A 20586-nucleotide genomic window follows, 5' to 3' on the forward strand; every position below is an offset into this window, starting at 1 on the left:
ATCAAATGCAAAATTGCATTGGCTGTTGAAGTCAAACAGGCAAGGAACTGTATAAATTTCACGCTGGTAATATTTATATGCTAGTGGAGAGTAAAAGTGCTTTACCACTAGTTATAGTTAATGATGCAAGCTTCACTTTGTGGCGCAAAAAGTCTTTCAAATATGAACTATGCATCCTGCCCAACATGTTTAGCCAAATTTCTTCCATTTCACTGATGCAAGTAAAGTGAGTCTCTCCATCAACTGCCTTGTCTCTGCAATTTGTCTGTTTCGCAATGCTTTTGATGGTAGACTTTTGTTTCGTATTGTCCATCTCTTGTTGCTCAGCAGTGTTGCTGATGGCAATGTGGTTCACCAAATACCTGCTGTGGGTTAGGCTATGCAACTCCATTTCTGCATTGGACTTGTAATCTGCTACTGCAGACAAAACTGGTATAAGTTGTGCCAACTTCAACTCAATTAATGAAACTGATTTTTGTTCCCAGATAGAAATTGCATGTCTGGGGATGATGCACTTGAACGTACCTGGGGATAGGGCAGGTCCGGAAGATCTTTTGCTGGAAGCATCTCTAGAAGCAATTTGTAAAAGAGCATTAAATATCTGCAAGGTATGGTCAGTTGAGGTCCTGGGTTGCCTCTCTACTGCAGCTAATATTTGTAAGGCGCAACACAGTCCCACTGATTGATCATTTTCTGCAATATTGGTTAAACGAATCAAATGATGTAAAAATGTTCTCTAATGCAAGTGTGATTATACTATGTGTTCGTGTGTATATATGTATATATGTGTATTGTGTGTGGGTGTGTGTGTGTTTTGTTTTATGTATACAGATATGAAAATGCAGCTTACTGTGCTCTGATCCTCCTTGCAGAAGTTCCTTATCTGTTGATAAGTGAGTAGAAGAAGAGGTTTCAGGAACAGCATCAGCCTCACTGAAAAGCATGTTGGTGATGTGCGAAACCAATTGTGATACAAACATTTGTGGTTCAATACCAGTTCCAATCAGCTGCCTTGCACATCTCAGGGTTTGCATAGTGTCTCCGGAAAGTGCCATTGCAAGCAATTCTTTGAGCTTATCATGCGGAACAAGACCTACCTTCAAATAGAACAGAATTTACCGTTAAAGTAATTGCATATCAGGAGCTTTGGAGCAAGTCAGTTGACCCCATTAGGTATACTTAACTCCAAGAGAGAGTAGAAAGTTTTAAAGAAAGGACCACCTACAAGCTGTTGTGCCATGGAGCTTGTTATCTTTGGCCCCAGTAATATCAGCTGGTCTAATATGTTTTCAGCTTCTCGCAAAGATCCTTGTGCTTTGGTAGTAACCAGTTTGATTGCTTCTTTTTCAATCCTTATACCCTCCTGGGCTGCAATTCTAGTCAACTTGAGCATGATATCAGTGTCTCTGAGTTTGGGAAAGAAGAATTTCTGACATCTTGATGATATGGTTCTAGGCACCATGTCTGCATTTGTAGTGATAAGGATGAATACCACACCAGCATTGTAAGCTCCATTTGCTATGCCTGAAAGTTCGTCCCATGCTTCTGTACTAAACGATTCGCACTCTTCAAGGATAAATACCTTAAATCCTGGTGTTGCTTGCAAAGATGATATACTTTGAAGGAGTTTCCTAATCCTTTTGAATCCAGCAACTGTACTTCCAGAACACAACTCCATAATAGAAAGGCTTCTGGAGCATCCTTGGCATTTCCAGCACGGTTTGATAAATGAGCTGGATTCACAGTTCAAGGCCAATGCTAATATTATAGCAATAGATGTCTTCCCGGAGCCTCTTGCACCATAGAAAAGATAAAGCGGTGCAATCTTATTCTGCTGAATTGCATTGGTTATGGCCTTAATAACCATTTCATGGCCTGCAATGTCCTTGAGATGCCGTGGTCGGTACTTGTTGCTGAGATTTTGGTTCAAGTAGCAGTTATCTGTATAGAGGCTCCATTGGGCTCTGCTATTCAATTCAACAGAATTTATGCCGCAGTGAAATACTTTGTCCTGGCTGGTGTGATCATTTTCTTCCCTTGAGTTGTCTTGACAATTTCCCCTCAGAAAGTTGTTTCGCTTTGTTCCATCATTCAACCTTTTAAATAAACTGATTACCTTTATTCGTCTAGTGGCTCTGCGCATTTTGGACGACTGACACGATACAATCCCCTCTTTGTGTTGGGATTTTACTTTCATTCTTGAAGTCTGCTGATGTGTGGACGATAAAGCAAGAAATGACTGCTGCAGATGCTCCGAATGCTGCTGGGTTGGAGCGATTGAACTCGATGGAGCAGGATTATATGTGAGCTTGCTACTCAATGACAGAGATTCACACTGGCAGAATTGGTTTGCGCACAGTAAATGAGCTTGATGTGGATCGTTGAAGTGTCCTCCTACTATGGAGCTTGAGCTTGAACATCTCTTCTCAGGGTTCATGGCTTGCTTTCTTACTTTCATTGCTTCAGTAGCCATTTACTGGTAGCTTTTGTGTATTGGCTCGTATTCGATGAGCAAAAATAAGCTGCTTATTAGGGGGTTTTGAAGTGAAGGGATTAGCCGGCCAATCTTAGTGGCTTGTGAGCGTAGAGCTTGGAGATTTTCAGTTAAGGCCGGCTCTCCTAATCCTCCCAGTCGTACGTAAGTTGATATCTCAGTGTCTCCTAATTCCTATTTAGAAAAATGTATATGCATACAACAGAGTCCTCCACTTGGAGAAGGGACGATCTTCTAAGTCCTTTATTATGTGTATTAGTTTTGGCACCATCCCTCGTGTCCAAAAGTCGACTAATGTTAGAGATACCTATTAAGATGCCTTAATAGTATAGTTAGTACAATGGATGGTAGATTTCATAGTAGGAATGCAAGGTCCCTTGTTCCCACTCTAGCCATCTAATGTAGACAATTTTCTGATTATTCGACTCTTATTTATTTTCAATCACAAAAGAGTCAAATAGAACAAAGGAATAAGAGATTGAGAATTTTCTGATGTTATTTACCTTCTCCAAGAATGGAGTATATATACAAGATACATCCAGACCTATTAGGAAACTAATTACCAGACCTATTAGGAAATTAATTACAACAGAATAATCCTAATAATACACAATATTCACAATCCTAATTACATGGCATGACTCACGCCAACACTCCCCCTCAAGTTGGTGCATACAGATCACGGATGCCCAACTTGTCAAGTGAGTCATAGAAGGCTTTACTTGAGAGAGCCTTTGTAAGAATATCCGCCAACTGTTCTTCAGTAGGAACGAAGGGAAACATAATGATCTGTCCATCCAGCTTCTCTTTAATGAAGTGTCGATCTACCTCCACATGCTTCGTGCGATCATGCTGAACAGGATTGTGAGCAATTTCAATTGCAGCCTTATTATCACAATAAAGCTGCATAGCCTTTTCCTGCCTGAACCCCAAATCCCTCAACAAATTTCTCAACCACAACAACTCACAAAGTCCTCGGGCCATTCCTCTATACTCTGCTTCTGCACTAGAACGAGCTACCACCTTTTGTTTCTTGCTCTTCCAAGTAACCAAGTTACCACCCACAAATGTGAAGTAGCCCGAAGTAGACCTGCGATCTGTAATATTACCTGCCCAGTCCGCGTCTGTGTACCCGGAAACATCCAAGTGACTGTGTTTTGAAAAGAGTAATCCCTTCCCTGGAGCAGACTTTAAATACCGCAAAATACGAAATACAGCATCCATATGAGTCTTACTGGGATTATGCATAAACTGACTCACCACACTAACAGCATAGGCTAAATCTGGTCTAGTGTGGGATAAATAAATCAACCGGCCAACTAACCTCTGGTATCTTGCTTTATTCGTAGGTACTTGATCAAAGTACTCTGCTAACCGATGGTTTTGCTCAATAGGAGTATCAACAGGTTGACTGTCAAGCATACCTGTTTCTGCCAGCAAGTCGAGAACATACTTCCTCTGACTCAACACAATACAATCCTTCCCACGAGCAACTTCAATTCCCAAGAAATATTTCAAATTACCCAAATCTTTCATCTCAAATTCTAAAGATAACTGATCTTGTAACCTTTGAATCTCCTCAAAGTCATCACCTGTCACAACCATGTCATCAACATAAATAATCAAGGCAGTCACTTTACCACACCGATGTTTAAGGAACAAGGTGTGATCTGAATTGCTTTGCCTGTAGCCAATTTTCTTCATGAACTTGGTGAACCTGCCAAACCAAGCTCTGGGAGACTGCTTCAAACCATAAAGAGATTTTTTCAATCTGCACACCACCTGCTCTCCAGTAGAAGTACCATATCCAGGAGGCAAATCCATATAAACCTCTTCATGCAAATCACCATGCAAGAATGCATTCTTAACATCAAACTGTTGTAAAGGCCAATCAAGATTAGCAGCTAACGAAAGAAGTACCCGAATTGTGTTAATTTTGGCCACTGGTGCAAATGTCTCATCATAATCCACTCCATACTTTTGAGTATAGCCTTTAGCCACTAGTCTTGCCTTGTACCTGTCCACCGATCCATCTGAATTGTGTTTCACAGTATACACCCACCGACAACCAACTGTCTTCTTCCCGGGTGGTAATGATACTAGCTCCCACGTACAATTCTTCTCAAGAGCATCCATTTCGACTGTCATTGCTTGCATCCACTTCTCATCCCTCATTGCATCCTGCACTTTACTAGGGAGAGACACAGAAGATAATTGATTCACAAATGCTACATACGGTTTAGACAGCCTATGGGTTGACACATAATTAGCAACGGGGTATTTAGCTTTGGCATTTAGAGTAGGTTCATAGTGCTTCGGGGGTTGACCACGGGTGGAACGACTAGGCAGAGTTTTGGTGGGAACAATATCTGACACAGAAGAAGGAACACTAGTTGACACAGAAGGAGTATTAGATAAAGAAGGATTAGAACATACCTTGGGTGATGATTGAGCAGGCGAGACCACTGAAGGAGAGGGAGAGACAGAAGAACTGTTCAAAACGGCATTGGTGACATCGGGAATTTCATCGGAAACATAATCAGAAACTTCCTCTTCAACCAACCGGTCAGACTGATCCGATAGACTGGTCAGTAACTGACTACCCAAATTCTCTTCTCCATTCGGTGGGCTGCTGTCCTCTTTTTCAAGTTCCGTTCCACCCAAATTCTCTTCTCGATTCGGTGGGCTGCTGTCCTCTTTTTCAAGTTCCGTTCCAAAACACTCCAGCCTTGAGAACTCGGATGCTAGTCTCCCATCTTGCCCACTAAACAAATCTTCATAATAACAAGACTTCTCCCCCTGACAAGGAGTCACAGGAGGCAAAAAATAACATGCATCTTCACTGAACGTAACATCCATGGTGACATAAAACTTCTGGGATTGAGGATGATAACATTTGTAACCTTTCTGATGAGAACTATACCCCACAAACACACACTTAAGGGCTCTAGCATCCAACTTTGACCTCTGATTCTTATATAGATGAACATAAGCAATACAACCAAAGACACGAGCAGGAAGAGTATTAGAAGATGGAATAGAAACATAGTTAGACAGGACCTCAAGTGGGACACGACCTTGAAGAGGGACAGACGGAAGACGATTGATTAGATGAGAAGCACACAATACGGCCTCTCCCCAAAGATACTTTGGCATGTTAGCACTAAGTAGAAGAGACCGAGCCATGTCCAGAAGATGACGATTTTTCCGTTCAGACACCCCATTTTGCTCAGGTGTCTGTGAGCATGAAGTTTGATGTATGATGCCATGGTGTTGGAAATATTCATGAAAAGAATGATTGACAAACTCACCCCCATTATCGGAACGAAAGACCTTAACATGAGCATCATATTGAGTACGAACAAGCTTATGGAATGCTGTAAAAGCAGAGAAAACAGAATCTTTGGACTTAAGTAAAACCACCCAGGATAATCGAGTAAAGTCATCAATGAATAACACAAAATATCGCATTCCAGAAAGGGTAGAATGTTTAGAAGGACCCCACACATCTGAATGAATTAACTCAAAAGGCATAGTACTAGAATGAAAACTCGAAGGATAACTAGACCTATGACTCTTAGCCAAAGCACAAGTTTCACAATGCAGGCTAGACTCACTAACTCCCAAAAACAATGAAGGCATGGACTTCTTCATAACTCCAAAAGATGGATGACCCAAACGCCTATGCCACAACCATAGCTCACTTAATCTGTCAGAATTCAATGTCAGGGCTAAAGGTTGTGATGGATGACCCAAACGCCTATGCCACAACCATAGCTCACTTAATCTGTCAGAATTCAATGTCAGGGCTAAAGGTTGTTCTGGTGCTTGTGTTGGCTCTGCGTACATGCAATCCAAGTGAAACAGTCTCCCCCTCAGGTCTCCCTTGCCCATGATCACCCTAGTGCACAGATTCTGAAAAATAACATACATTGGATAAAAGGTTACAGAGCATTTATTTTGTGACCCCAACTGGGATACAGACAAAAGATGATGAGACAATGAGGGTACATAAAGCACATCATGCAATACAATGGATGGTGTAACCTGAACAGACCCAATACCTAAGACTGGAAAAGACGCACCATTCGCATTAGAAACATGGGATATAGAAGGGGATGACATAGACATAAAGAAGGACTTATCATAGGTCATATGGTCAGACGCACCAGAATCAATTATCCATGTATCACTACCAGTAAAGTCAGAAACATGTAAAGCAACACCAATTTTACCTCGAGTTCCCTTAGTCAAGGAAACATTACCCTGTGAGGGATCTTGCCCTGCAATGCCGTAGAAGTCAGGTTCTGGCACCAATTGGACTGCCGCTTTGCCTCTTTGACTACCACCACGTCCTCCAGTATTACTGTCGGTAAGAGTCAAATCCACCATCCTTTTTTTTTTTTTTTTTTTTTTTTCAGACCCTACAAATTGTAACAAAAAGAATACCAAAGAACCAGGATGGATATGGACGGACACAAGAACAAAAAAGATGAACTGATGGACAAAGGATGAAATCAACTTGTAGAAGCAAAAGAACTAATTCACGACTTGCAGAAGCAAAAGAACCAATTCGATAAAAAGAACCGAGGCAAGAGAATCAACCAACCAAAAGAACCAATTCAACCAAATCAAAAGAACCCTCTATTCGCAGCGGAAAGAACAAACCGAATCCGAATGGATCTCGGCTCTGATACCAAGTCAAATAGAACAAAGGAATAAGAGATTGAGAATTTTCTGATGTTATTTACCTTCTCCAAGAATGGAGTATATATACAAGATACATCCAGACCTATTAGGAAACTAATTACCAGACCTATTAGGAAATTAATTACAACAGAATAATCCTAATAATACACAATATTCACAATCCTAATTACATGGCATGACTCACGCCAACAAAAAGCAATATTAGTGAAAGATTAATATATTCTTTGATTAATGTACTTGAAGGGGGGTTTAAAGTTAGGATATGTTTTGGGTGCTTGTGGGAGGGACAAGTTCACTAATAATCGACCAATCTTACAAGTTTAAGGTTGTTGGAGCTGTTGTAAAGGATCCTTTACTTCCAACAAAAACGATAGAAGGATTCATTGGTGATTCTATTGGGATTTAGGGGCCATGACATACTACTAGCTGTCAACCATGATCTGTGAATTACAGTTTGATTAGAATGTGTTCCAATAGCTAAGAAATTGTTCTAGCTGATGATAAATGATCATCCATTTATCATGAATCCGCTGCTAATTTCAAAAGAACCTAAAGGGTCACACAGTACTCACACACAATACAAGTATTCAATGGACACCATTAATGTGAAAGCATGACAAATGTAATTGATAAAAGGGGAGTGAAATTCACACTCTTTATTTTACAATTGGCACTTCATATTTCTTTTTTTGATATCTTAAATTTTATCTTTTTATAAAGTTTGATGTAAATTATGTGATGTTAAGATACTAAAAGAAAATATGGAGTGTGGATTGTGAAATAGAGTGCTGATTTCACTTCCCTTAATAAAAATTATAAGCTAAAATTAAAACAATCGATTTTGTTTATTTATGCAAAGATCGTCAATTGTAGTATCCGATAAACAAGGGTCTTTCCTGCATAAAACTAGTTAGTCTAACTACACGAAAATGTCACAAAACTGACTACTGATTCTCTCACTCAAGTGGGTATACAGTTATAGTTTCTTGTGAACTTCACATATTTGTGAGCGCATAGATTGTTAGTATACTATACAACATTAACAGCTCTTTTACTGCAAGTCTTGTTCATTGAAAGTTTGGAACCAAAACTAGGCTTGAGTGGATTGGAAGTGGCAAGCCTCATAATGAAACTCTAAGAAGTCGGGAAAACAGATAAGATCGGTTACTTGTTTTTCAGTAACTTCATGCTGTAATTCCAACCTTGAGTTTGTAGCCATTAGTGCGTCTAGCCATGCTTTTGTGTTTGAAATGAAATATTATGATCAGTGTTGATTTTCGAGGCAACTTCTACTTTGTTTCGTTATGTTTCTGGTTTCGAATATCTTTATGTGGACAAAAGTTGAGATATTTAGCGACAAATTTCGGACAATTTATCGACTTTCATCATTTAGTTCTGGTTGTATCCCATTGTTTTGAAGATGCTTGTGAATGTTTTGTGGCATTTTTCTATGGTAGTATATATGGTTTTCCTTGAGATCTTATTTCATCCATTGCCAATGGGATCTAAGTAATAACATTGTTGTGATTGTATGGATGACCAAATTTATATTTTACATCTTTCTGATATAAATTACAAGTTAGGACTTTAATGCAGTTGCTGCAATTGATGCTTCACTGATATTGTTTCAGCTGTTCCATTCGAAGACCATATACTGATCACTTTACTACCGGTTGCTAGGCTCTTATTTATAGGATGGCTCAATATTCATGCCACAACAACCTAAGTCCCTTGTCAAAAAGAAAAAAAAACAAAAAAGGAAGAGAGAGGAGAACCATATCATCCATAATTTGAAAAAAGGGCAATTGCACTCTTATTTTTCTCCTCTTCATTAAGAATTTCACATGGAATGGAAATCCTTGTTGCTTACACTACTTCAGTAATGAGATTTCACAAGGAATAGAAATCCTAGTTGTATTACACTACTTCAGTAATAGCATTTCACATAGAATACGTTACAACAATGGCGTAGACTCTTATTTTCAAAATTGGGCCGAGGATGGTGGTTGTAGGAGGTAGTTGGATTGGGCTAAGCTTAGTTAGCAGCCTTTGATCTGCTTGTGACCTGGGAGGTCCCTAAAGAGGTCGGAGATCTCAAAGGTCACTGGAGACTTTTATTGCCCCCAATAAAAACATTTTATTGGTGGGTAATAAATGTTTATTGGGGACAATAAAAGTTCATTTGGGGGAAGATAAACTAATCTTTTTTAAAATTAGAAAGATAAAACTTTAATGAAGAAGATGAGGAGATTATATCAATTCAAAGGGCAATAAAAGTTTATTGGGGGACAATAAAAATGCTACAGACCATTCTTCTTACCCAACTCCTCAGCTTCTTATTAACTTCTTGACTGGATCAGTGCTTGAGTTGTGGCAATTGAAGATCATGCTGCTGAACCCTTCTTCTATTAAAAAATAGGAATACCTTTTTTTTTTTTTGAACTGAAATTCATTGAAACAATTAGTGATTACAATCACTTAGAATGGCATCCCGAACACACTCAGGAGCAACAACAAACCAACTTTGACTCTCATTCCAGTGCAAAGCATGATTTGCTAAGACATGAGCTACTTTGTTAGCCTCACAAGATACATGAACTACTTTATAATCAACATGCCTGCGCATAAAATCCTTCACTTCTGTGATGAGTATACCCAAACTTGACAAATCAGCATCTTGCTGCACCAAGGCTTGCACTAAGAGCAGACAATCTACTTCAAATATAACTTGCTCATAGCTCAATGTTTCGGCTAACTTCATACCTTAAGTTAATGCATTCAACTCTGCGTGGAAAGGAGATGTGACCTGGACAAAAGGCCGGCCTGCTGCTGCATTAAAATGGCCAAGTTCATCCCTCATGATCACCCCACTCCCCCCTCAACGTGTTCCAGCCATGAAAGCACCATCGATATTACATTTCTTCCAACCGGTTGCAGGTTTTGTCCTTGCTTGCTGCCGGGGCCTAGTGCCTCCGCTACATACTGCATTAGCTTTAGAAAATTCTTGAAGCCATCCCAAACTAAGCATAGACGCCTCACTTGGTCGCTGCTTTGTATTGTCCCATAGCTGGCTATTCCGATTCTTCCAAATAGCCCACACAATCACAAGAAGTTTAGCAAAAGCATCCTTTGAAAAAGAAACTGCTAATTGCAAGAAGTACTCTTGGAACGTCAAAGTGGCTGGCACCTGCATGTTGATAGAGGCAGCATTCCACGTCTCTTGAGCATACGGACAATGAAAAAATAAATGCAAATTATCTTCCAACTAATGGTTACACATCAAGCATTTCATATCACCCATATAACCTTTTCGCTGCAAATTAGCTCTAATTGGTAGAATACCGGTACAACACCGCCATGCATGCACTGCTACCTTCCTGGAACCTTAGCTCCCCATATAGCTTTCCACAGCTTAGCCAGCGGATCCACAGGTGTAGGGGGTGCCAAAACAGCACCCAAAGCAATATCTTTTGCAACAAAATAAGCACTGTTCGTGGTGAACATACCTTTCTTGTCAAAATGCCATACCACCCGATCTGCAGTAACGCTTCGACTCAATGGAATAGACAATATAAGATCAATATCTGCTGGAGAGAAGAATAAATTCAATGTTTGCACATCCCAAACCCGGTGTACTGGATCAATCAATTCTGATACAAAGCGAGGAGCATCCTCCCTAGGGGGAGAAGAAGGGCAGCGAGGAAAGGTATCTGGTATCCACTTATGCCGCCAAATATCCACCTGCTCCCCAGAACCAATTTGCCAATGCAGACCTTGATGTAACACTTCTCGAGCTGATAGAATACTACGCCATGAAAAAGATGGAGTGATCGGTACGGTACGGGCCGGGCTGAATAGTAATTTTTATGTTTTTGATACCAGCCCGTTTCGTCTATTTTCGGTACGGGTTTGGGACGGGTTCGGTATTTCGGTTTGACTTGCCCATCCCTACATATATGAATCTTCGCTGAACTAGGTATCAGCGCCTTCCATATTTTCTTCCAAAAATCATTATTCACAGATAACCCAAAAGGACTACGGGCATGAGAATGAGAAAAAGAAAAACAGTATGCACTTTTAACAGAATACTTACCATTCTTTTCCAACTTCCAAACTAATCTGTCTGCAAATCTCTTGAGCTTAGTGGAATACTCAAAACCGCTGCAGCTTCCTCAACGAAAAGAGTAGGTTAACAAGAGGTACATTCCAAGTTCCCAGACTCGAAAAAAGATCACAAACCCTAGAGACCTCTGCCAAAGCCGCTTCATTGATATCTGGCTTACCATTTTGTAAATTAGGTATCCAAGAATCCGACCAGATGTTTACATTGACACCATTCCCAATCTGCCAATAGGCACTCTGTTGAAGTAGTTCCCTTGTAGAGAATATACTTCTCCAAGAGTATGACGGAGAAGGATGTAGGTCTACTGTCCAAAAGGTCTCAGTTGGAAAGTACCTCGCTTTATAAATACGAGCAATAAGAGAATTAGGATTGCAAAGCACCCTCCAAGCTTGTTTTGCAAGCAAAACAAAGTTAAAATTTGATAAACTTTGAAACCCCAATCCTCCTTCTTCTTTTGGATTGCACAAAGCGTTCCATGTTTTCCAATGGATTTTCCTCTTATCATTAGTGCTACCCCACCAAAAACGAGCACACATATGCTCAAGATCCTCACAAAAATCCTTTGTCAATTGAAAGACACTCATAGCATAGCTCGGCAAAGCTTGAGCCACTACTCGAATCAGAATATCTTTCCCTGCTCCACTTAATAGCTTCCCTTGCCAACAAGAAAGTTTCTTAGCCAGATTCTCCTTTATGTAATGGAAAGTTGAAGTCTTCTTCCTACCCACATAGGTGGGTAACCCTAGATACCGCTCATGAGAGGCAACCACCTCCACTCCCATCAAACTCGACACTTCCTCTTGCATGAAAGACGAAATATTTTTGCTAAAAACAACCGAGCTCTTATCAAAATTAACAAGTTGTCCCGATGCTCGCCCATATGTTTCAATAACATTCTGAATTTGGTAGCAATCCTCAAGAGGAGCTTGAGCATATAACATACTATCATCAACAAATAAAAGATGGTTCACATGTGGAGCATCTTCACACACTCCAATCCCTGGAAGAAAACTCAACTCTTATTTCTGTCTAAGCAACGCTGAGAATCCTTCAACTCTAAGAAATATAAGATAAGGGGATAAGGGATCCCCTTGTCTTAAGCCTCTGCTTGGAATGACAAGACCACGTGGTTTTCCTCGAATAAAAAAAGAGTACCTAATAGTGGTAACGCATTGCATCACCATCTCAATCCAAGAATAAGCAAACCCAAACCTATCCAGAACTTTCCTCAAGAAGGTCCACTCCATACGATCATACGCCTTACTTAAGTCAAGCTTCAGAGCCATAAACCTATCACCTCCCTCTTTCTTATTGTGAACAAAATGAGCAATCTCATTGGCTACAAGAATATTATCCGTAATCAATCTCCCTGGCACGAAAGCACTTTGATATGGAGATATCAAAATCGGTAGAATTAACTTCAACCTATTTGCAATGACTTTTGAGCAAATCTTGTAGATCACATTGCATAAAGCAATTGACCTCAAATCAGACATACGTTCTGGTGTGACGACTTTTGGAATCAAACAAATGAGTAAAATTAATTTGGCTGAGGAGTTGACCTGACTGCATAAAGCCTTGAACTGCCTCTGTGACTTCTGCACCAACAACGTCCCAATAGTGTTGGAAAAAAAGGGGTGGCATCCCATCTGGTCCAGGGGACTTGGTGGGATACATCTGAAATAATGCATTTCGTATCTCCTTATGAGAACACACTACGCACAACTGCTCATTCATACTCTGTGTAACACAAGGATGTATAGCCGCCAGTGTAGTTTCTACAGCCTCCAAATCTATGTCTGAAGCACTGAACATGTTTGTGAAATAGTCAGTAACAACTTTTTCCATTCCCTCATCGTCATCACACCACTGACCATTCTCACTATACAATCCCGGAATAGTGTTTTTTCTTTCCCGATTAGCAGCTTTCCTATGAAAGAATCCTGTGTTCCTGTCACCCTCCTTCAACCAAACGACCTTCGACCGTTGCCTCCAGAAAGCCTCCTCCTGCGACAGGAATATTTGTAAGTGCCCCATGAGATATTTCTTCTCATTTTGAACCTTTGATGAGTTCGGTGTATTAAGATGGATTTCCAACCTTTCCCTAATGCCCATCATTTGTTGTTGTCGTTCCTTGAACGTCTGCCTCTGCCAAACATCTAGCTTCAAACGTGTATGCTCAATTTTTCTAACAACACTAAACATGGGACTTCCCACCACATTAGTAGACCAGGCGTCCTTCACCACCCCATTGCAGTCACCATGCTTGAGCCAAAACGCTTCAAATTTGAAGCATTTGTGTCGTGGCCGCTGAGAAACTGAAGTAGGGCTAGCCTGTAGAAGAATGGGGACATGATCAGAGTCACTAGGAGGTAGATGGCGAACCCTAGCATACCCGAAAATGTCAAACCAACATGGAGTGCAAACCGCCCTATCCAGCCTCAGTCTTGTACTCGAGTTCCACCAGGCAGACATCACTCCTTGATAACCCAAATCGAGCATGTCACCATAACCCAGCGCGTCACGGAAACCCCGCATCTGCCTCTCTGTTCGAAGAGGACCATCAACCTTCTCACTGTTATTGAGGATTTCATTAAAATCCCCTATAACCACCCATGGCAGCGCATCCAAATCATGCAAATCTCTCAACAATTGCCAAGACCGGTCTCTTTCTGTCGTGCAAGAATAACCATAAAAACCCGTCAATCTCCATTGCGGATCACCCGGTCCTTCTCTGATCTCTAGATCGATGTGATGTGCAGAAAAAGTTCTAACCTGCACGTTGAATTCATCATTCCAAAACATTGCAAGTCCTCCTGATTGCCCGATACTCAACACTTCTTTTGAATGAGGAAACCCTAGAGCTCGATGTAAATCCTGAAACCCAGAAAGGGTACTGATCTTTGTTTTTACAAAGAAAAACGATTTGAGGACGATTCTGAGAGATTAAATCTTTCAAAGCCCTCGTAGTTGTGTCATTACAGATCCCCCTACAATTCTAGTTGTGAATATCCATCACAAAGGTAGATCAGAACTTGCTTTCTAGAATTTTAGAAAATAAACCCTAAGAGAGCACTAGATCAGTAAAAAGAGATTAAAATAATAATATTCTTCCAAATCTATATGGAGCATGTTTACCAAATGAATAATGATGGGTGAATTACCATAACCGCATTATCTCACTAAAAAAAGTAAAAAGCACAAAGTGCAAGGTTCTGCACCAATGGAAAGCCAACTCCCCCAGTTCACACGTCAAATGCGTGGCACCCAGATGACATTGACTGGGCTCTTTTCAACCGCCGAAAGTGGCTTTTTGTTTTTTTTTATGGGCAGGGATGATGTGGCGGCCGGGCTGAAATAAGATTCCTTCCGTTAAAGTCTTCACCCACCGCCGGGTGATAATTTATTTCTCTCTCAAGAGTCAAGTCTCTCACCACTTTGCTTCTCTTCATTCTTTATCTTAACAAACTGCTATATTTGAAGTCCATCTGATCCCAACTTCAAATTCCCACGAAACCAAGGTTAAGCTCCAACTCATTTCTCATTTTTGTGTTGCTATGTTTTTGTTCTCTGTTTCAACATCAACTTTCTTCTTCTTTTTTTGTCTTTTTCTCTAGTTAGTATTTCTGCAGCTCTGCTCGTGATTTATTATTGTAAAAGAGGCACCAGTTTCTAATTGATGTGGATTTGATTCAACATTTCTTATGAAATTTTAGAACATACATGCATATCTTGGCCACTTATCAATTTTGATCATTACTTTTCGTCAAATAGGATATATGGATATGTGTTATGGTATAGAATATGCATTTGCAGCTGCTTCTAGTGTTTCACTGTTTTGTGTGTCTGTTTATTTAGATACCTGAACAAGAGAAAGCAGAAGGATAAACAACCACTTAAACCAAACCAGCTAATGAGTTTTTTTTTTTTTTTTTTTTTTTTTTTCTGGTTACAATAGGAGCCCAAAAAGGGGGTTCAGATACAAATCAGACCTTTGCAAGAGATTGATAAGGATGGCAGAATCAGACTCAATTTCCAGATTGGAAATGAGCAAATTCGTAGCAATTTTAAGGCCATAGTACAGCCCCCCAAACCAGCTAATGTTTGCTGCTTCCCTAGTTAATTATACAACTTTTTTTATAATGAATATTTATTTATAGTGGATTGACTAGGAAATTGTTCATCTTTTCTATGTTTTATGCAGTAGGGAAGGCAAACCAGGAAACACAATTGCATGTTTTCCGTGATAGTTAATTCCAAGCCTTGAAATTGTGTTGAAAGCTTCTCGGGTTACTCCTCTATTTAGTCCTTGGACACGTACTCTTCCACAAGCAGGAAAGTAAGTTTCATCGGAAATGAGCACACAAAGAACCTCTCCATCTTTGCCCCCTTCAGCTCCTCAGTTGAAATATGATGTTTTTCTGAGTTTTAGAGGTGATGACACTCGCAAGGCTTTTACTGACCACTTATACACTGCATTGGAACATCAAGGAATCATAACTTTCAGGGATGATCCTGAACTTCAAAAAGGGGAAGCTATTTCTCCAGCACTAATTGCTGCAATTGAAGAATCGAGATTTGCTCTCATTGTTCTCTCACAAAATTATGCATCGTCAACATGGTGCTTGGATGAACTAGAGAGAATTCTTGAATACATGAAAGGAAGAAAAACTGTGCTGCCAATTTTCTATGATGTTGATCCCTCTGTTGTACGAAAGCAAACAGGGAGTTTTAGAGAAGCCTTTACTAATCATGAAGAAAGGTTTAGGGATGACAAAGAGAAAGTGAGAAGGTGGAGATATGCTTTGACAGAAGTGGCAAGTTTCTCAGGGTGGAATTCAAAGGAATGGTATGCATTACTCTTTTGTCTAATTTACACATAGTTAAGTTTTGTGCTCTTCATTATGTTATTCACAAATAATATAAGCAGATAGTCAGTTGAGCTTATGAGGCTTTTTAAATGCCATTACAAAAATATAAAAGAAATCAAGTCCAATGCAGACACATTTCATAAACTAAATACTTGATAACTTTAGTCTATTCTGTGTTGTAGGTATGAATCAAAGCTCATTAGAGATATTGTTGAAGTTATATGGACAAAATTGCAACCTACATCATTCAGTTATGCAGAAAATCTAGTCGGAATTTACTCAAGATTGCAGCCAGTCAATTTCCTTTTAGATGTAGGGGTGGATGACGTCCGCTTCATTGGTATATGGGGAATGGGCGGGACTGGTAAGACTACTATGGTAAGAGCGGTGTATGAGAGAATCTCTCGTGAATTTGAATTTAGTTTCCTTCTTACCGATGTGAGAAACTCTGTTGAAAAAAGTGGTCTACTTAATTTACAAAAGCAACTTCTCTCTGGGATCTGGACAAAGAAGGCCAACATATCAGACCCTCATGAAGGAGCCACCATTATACGGAGGTTGTTAGGTCACAAAAAAGTTCTTCTCATTCTTGATGATGTGAACCATTCAAGTCATTTAGAATATTTGGCAGGAAACCAAGAGTGGTTTGGTTCAGGGAGTAGGGTGCTTATCACAACTAGAAATGAGCATTTGTTGATTAGACATGGAGTGGAGAGAAGGTTGAAGGTCGAAGAATTAAATCATGATGATTCTCTTCAGCTTTTTAGCTGGAAAGCATTCAACAGAGGTCACCCTGAAGAAGATTTTCTTGGTCTTTCAGAATCTGTTATAAGTTATGCCAAAGGTCTTCCTTTAGCTCTTGAAGTACTGGGTTCTTTTTTGCATGGAAGAGATCAAAGTGAATGGAACAGTGCACTGGGGAAACTGGGAAGAGTTTGTAACTTGGAAATCTTTGACATACTTAAAATAAGTTACAATGATCTAGATTCTGAAGAGAAGAAAATATTCCTAGACATTGCTTGTTTCTTTAACGGACAGGACAAAGATCGAGTAACAGAAGTGCTAACCAGCTGCAACTTTTCTGCAATTATTGGAATAAAAGTCCTCATGGAAAGATCTCTCCTTAATCTTTCAAATGGAAGACTATGGATGCATGATTTGCTCAGAGAAATGGGTCACGAAATTGTCCACCTGGAATCTCCTAACGAGCCGGGCAGGTGCAGTAGGTTATGGCTTCTTGAAGACGTCAAACATGTTTTGACCAAAATTACTGTAAGAAAATTAGTACAAGAATAATTTTAACTGTTATTTGCTAGTACATTATATGAGAAGTCAGTTTACTAAATCTGCTTTTTATGGTGTGATAAAATTTGGTTGATAGGGAACTGAAGCAATAGAAGGCATATTTGTGGACTCAACCGAGTCAGGAGTAGACGTGGACGTGACTCCGAAATCATTTTCAATGATGAGAAAATTGAGATACCTGAAGATTAAGAATGGGAACCTGCCTAAGGGGCTTGATTATCTTCCCAATAGTTTACGGATTCTTGATTGGACAATGTATCCATTAAAATCTCTGCCATCACATTTCAACCCTCAAAAGCTGCTCGAACTCAGCTTGTCTCACAGTTGTATTAAACATGTTTGGTTAGGAACAGAGGTATACTACAATCACCATATCATTCTTTTATTACTTATATAATAGTTGTTGAATATATCATGGAAGCTAATTTTTTTATGATTTTTACTTGACATGCAGCCTTTATACAATTTGAAAACCATTAATCTGAGTCACTCTCTGAAGCTTGTCAACACCCCAGACTTCAAAGATATGCCATATCTCGAGAATCTGTTTCTTGAAGGTTGTATAAGATTGTATCAGCTTGACCCAAGTATTGAAGTGCTTGAAAGACTTACTGTGCTGAATGTGAAAGATTGCAAGAATCTTGTGCATTTTGCAAGCCGTGTACGTGGCTTAAAGTCTCTCAAAGTTCTTAATCTTTCTGGTTGTTCAAAGGTTAACAAACTTCCGAATGACACGGGTCATTTGGAGAGTTTGGAGGAGCTTTATCTGAATGGCACTAGCATAAAACAACTACCTACATCTGCTGAAATGCTTGAAAGACTTTCTCTCTTAAACATGGAAAATTGCAAACATCTTGTGTGTCTTCCAAGCAGTGTCGTAGGTGGCTTAAAATCTCTGAAAGATCTCAATCTTTCTGGTTGCTCAAAGCTTGACAAATTGCCAGATGAGTTGGGTCATATTGCCTGTTTGGAGAAGCTTGATGTGAGTGGAAGTGGCATAAGAGAAGTGCCCTCCTCTATTGGTCTTTTGAAAAACCTCAAAGAATTATCTATTGCTGGATGTGCGGCACAGTCACCTACATCATGGAATATGATGTCCAATCCCTTTCAGTTATTGCGAAAAAGAAGTCACATTCCGGCAGGATTGTCGTTGCCTTGTTTGTCTAGTTTGCATTCATTAACCAAACTAGATCTAAGTGACTGCAATCTTTCTGAAGAAGCAATGCCCAGTGGTTTTGGATGCTTGTCTTCATTAGAAATATTAGATCTCAGCAGAAATCAATTCTTTAGATTACCCGAGAGCATCAGCCAACTCTCTAAGCTTGTATATATTGGATTGTATCAATGCTGCAAGCTTCGGACATTACCAGAGCTTCCATCTCATGTATGGGTAGAAGCTGACAACTGCATTTCATTAGATACGTTGGCCAATCAAATAGGACAATGCAATTCGGTGCTGCAAGGAATCTTTGTTAACTGTTTCAAAATGGTGGAGAATGAAAGCTGTGGGAGTATAGCACTTTCATTGCTAACACGCTACCTTAAGAGCAAAACATTTTCTGTCCGTAGACGATTTCAGTTTATTGGTCCTGGAAACGAAGTTTCAGAGTGGTACAATCACCAAAGAGGGGGGTCTTTGATAACTCTAGAGCTGCATCCAGGTTGGTTAAGTAACAAGTTTATGGGATTCGCCTGGTGTGTCGTTTTTAGACTCCTCAAACCACTCCCGCCTTTGGTTACGTGGTCCATTCAGTGCACACTAAAGGCGAATGGAAAAGACAGTCCCCGCAGTTGTTCATTGTTAGGGGACGAGTGGGGTCAACCTGTGTCAGATCACATTTGGTTCTTCTATGTGCCTTGTGATGATTTCTCTCATCATGAGTGGCAGGATATCTACTGTCAGCCTGTATTCTCATTTCAACCCCGCTACGGGGATGAACGAATAATGAATGAGGAAATTGTGCAAGTGAAGAAGTGTGGGGTCCGTATGGTATATGAGGAAGATGTAGAGGAGCTTTGGGAAACATTATTGAAGCAGAGTAATGTGGGCATTAATACCAAGCGATGCCTTCAACACTATGATGATGATGGAGCATCTAGTAGTGCAAGTGAGGCTCATCCAAAAAGAATTGAACAACTCCACCTTGACAGCGCAGAACCCAGCGGAACTCCTTATATTCATAACAAGAAACATGATTAATGCATTTTTATTCTGTGAAAACGAAGAGAAAACATGATTGTATAATCATGGTTCATGCCTACTGGTGGCTCGATGAAGCAGCAAGATTTGGTTAGTCCAAAATTTTGAATGTCTCTTTTATTTTATTGCTATATATCTTGAAAAACAAATTGCCACAATTGGTAATTACGACAGACAAACGAAAAAGCCACTCATCTTGCTTCACAAGAAAATGAGGGCAGATCAAATTTCTGAGTACATTGTACATTTTTTGATGTCTTCCGATCTTGGGGATCAAATTATCTACCCAGTTTGGAATTTGACCGACTTTCATTGTGTACTTGTTAAGTTTTGGTGGCCGGACCATATAAAATGTCGTTAATGCAGTTCCTAAACATAGATACTAAGAGCCGGAAAGTAAAAGAACTATGCAAGATTCCCTCTCTTCAATAATAAGGTTCCCTCTCACAAGTTTCTAGTTCTGTTAAAGGCTTGGATTATGCATGTATGATTTCTGGTTATGCTCCTAGCACAGTCGATAGGCAATTGCATTACCTAACTTCTCTAGGAGTAGCTCCTTTATCCCGTAAAGCTCCTATGCCTCGTATGTGTTCCAATAAAGTCAATAATTATTCCAGCAATCCAATATTCAAGTTTCATGAACCACAATCCTGTGCACAGTGTTAATCCCATTCCAATTTTAGCTTTTTACATATATTAGTTGTTACAAGCAAGAAATCAACTGAGGTCTTGCATTCCCAACTCAATATTAATGGTGTCCATAGCATCAAGGTGTTTTGACCAATTATTTTAAAATTCAACGGAGCAATTCCAACACCATGTTTTATCACAGAATGTTTACACGTCATATAATGGCCTGCTGAAGTACTATGTTTAAATGGAA

At 39.8% G+C, this 20586-nt stretch overlaps 3 protein-coding genes across 5 annotated transcripts; 1 reads left to right on the forward strand and 2 right to left on the reverse strand.

Annotated features, from left to right (window-relative positions):
- Positions 1-73: 73 nt before the first annotated feature.
- LOC112179650 (protein STICHEL-like 1) lies at positions 74-1867 on the reverse strand. Its single transcript, XM_040511426.1, has 4 exons — positions 1226-1867; positions 851-1097; positions 526-693; positions 74-429 (listed from the first exon to the last, which is right to left on the reverse strand). The coding sequence occupies exons 1-4, from the start codon at positions 1865-1867 to the stop codon at positions 74-76; spliced, it is 1413 nt and encodes a 470-aa protein (XP_040367360.1).
- Positions 1868-9665: 7798 nt separating this feature from the next.
- Positions 9666-14132, reverse strand: LOC112177844. Its single transcript, XM_024316093.1, has 6 exons — positions 12890-14132; positions 12483-12696; positions 11453-12269; positions 10589-10945; positions 10188-10469; positions 9666-9884 (listed from the first exon to the last, which is right to left on the reverse strand). Exons 1-6 carry the CDS (start codon positions 14130-14132, stop codon positions 9666-9668), a joined length of 3132 nt encoding a protein of 1043 aa, XP_024171861.1.
- Positions 14133-14701: 569 nt separating this feature from the next.
- LOC112177231 (TMV resistance protein N) lies at positions 14702-19805 on the forward strand. Of its 3 annotated transcripts, none has more exons than XM_024315514.2 (6): positions 14702-14848; positions 15286-15429; positions 15532-16176; positions 16381-17470; positions 17580-17858; positions 17958-19805. In XM_024315514.2, exons 3-6 carry the CDS (start codon positions 15683-15685, stop codon positions 19701-19703), a joined length of 3609 nt encoding a protein of 1202 aa, XP_024171282.1. In that variant the 5' UTR covers positions 14702-14848; positions 15286-15429; positions 15532-15682; the 3' UTR covers positions 19704-19805. The 3 variants fall into 3 exon arrangements, with proteins under 3 accessions (XP_024171282.1, XP_024171283.1, XP_024171284.1); XM_024315515.2 differs by having other exon boundaries at positions 15286-15405; XM_024315516.2 differs by lacking the exon at positions 15286-15429 and having other exon boundaries at positions 14706-14848.
- Positions 19806-20586: the final 781 nt, after the last annotated feature.

This window comes from Rosa chinensis, chromosome 7 (assembly GCF_002994745.2).
Source record: "Rosa chinensis cultivar Old Blush chromosome 7, RchiOBHm-V2, whole genome shotgun sequence".
NCBI classification, from domain to species: domain Eukaryota; kingdom Viridiplantae; phylum Streptophyta; class Magnoliopsida; order Rosales; family Rosaceae; genus Rosa; species Rosa chinensis.

Excerpts from the sequence above, each read along its gene's own strand:
- LOC112177844 (XM_024316093.1), bottom strand. The coding sequence starts at position 14,132 with ATGTTTTGGAATGATGAATTCAACGTGCAGGTTAGAACTTTTTCTGCA. Across the intron at positions 12,697-12,889 it reads TCAAGGCTTTATGCAGTCAG|GGAGATTGATTACGGATAAT; the intron begins GTCAACTCCTCA and ends CTTTCGTGCCAG. Across the intron at positions 10,470-10,588 it reads AAGCTATATGGGGAGCTAAG|TTGGAAGATAATTTGCATTT; the intron begins GTTCCAGGAAGG and ends TGTAACCATTAG.
- LOC112177231 (XM_024315514.2), top strand. The coding sequence starts at position 15,683 with ATGAGCACACAAAGAACCTCTCCATCTTTGCCCCCTTCAGCTCCTCAG. Across the intron at positions 16,177-16,380 it reads GGGTGGAATTCAAAGGAATG|GTATGAATCAAAGCTCATTA; the intron begins GTATGCATTACT and ends TCTGTGTTGTAG. Across the intron at positions 17,471-17,579 it reads ATGTTTTGACCAAAATTACT|GGAACTGAAGCAATAGAAGG; the intron begins GTAAGAAAATTA and ends TTTGGTTGATAG.
- LOC112179650 (XM_040511426.1), bottom strand. The coding sequence starts at position 1,867 with ATGGTTATTAAGGCCATAACCAATGCAATTCAGCAGAATAAGATTGCA. Across the intron at positions 1,098-1,225 it reads GCTCCATGGCACAACAGCTT|GTAGGTCTTGTTCCGCATGA; the intron begins GTAGGTGGTCCT and ends TTCTATTTGAAG. Across the intron at positions 694-850 it reads GCAAGGAGGATCAGAGCACA|AAAATGATCAATCAGTGGGA; the intron begins GTAAGCTGCATT and ends CCAATATTGCAG.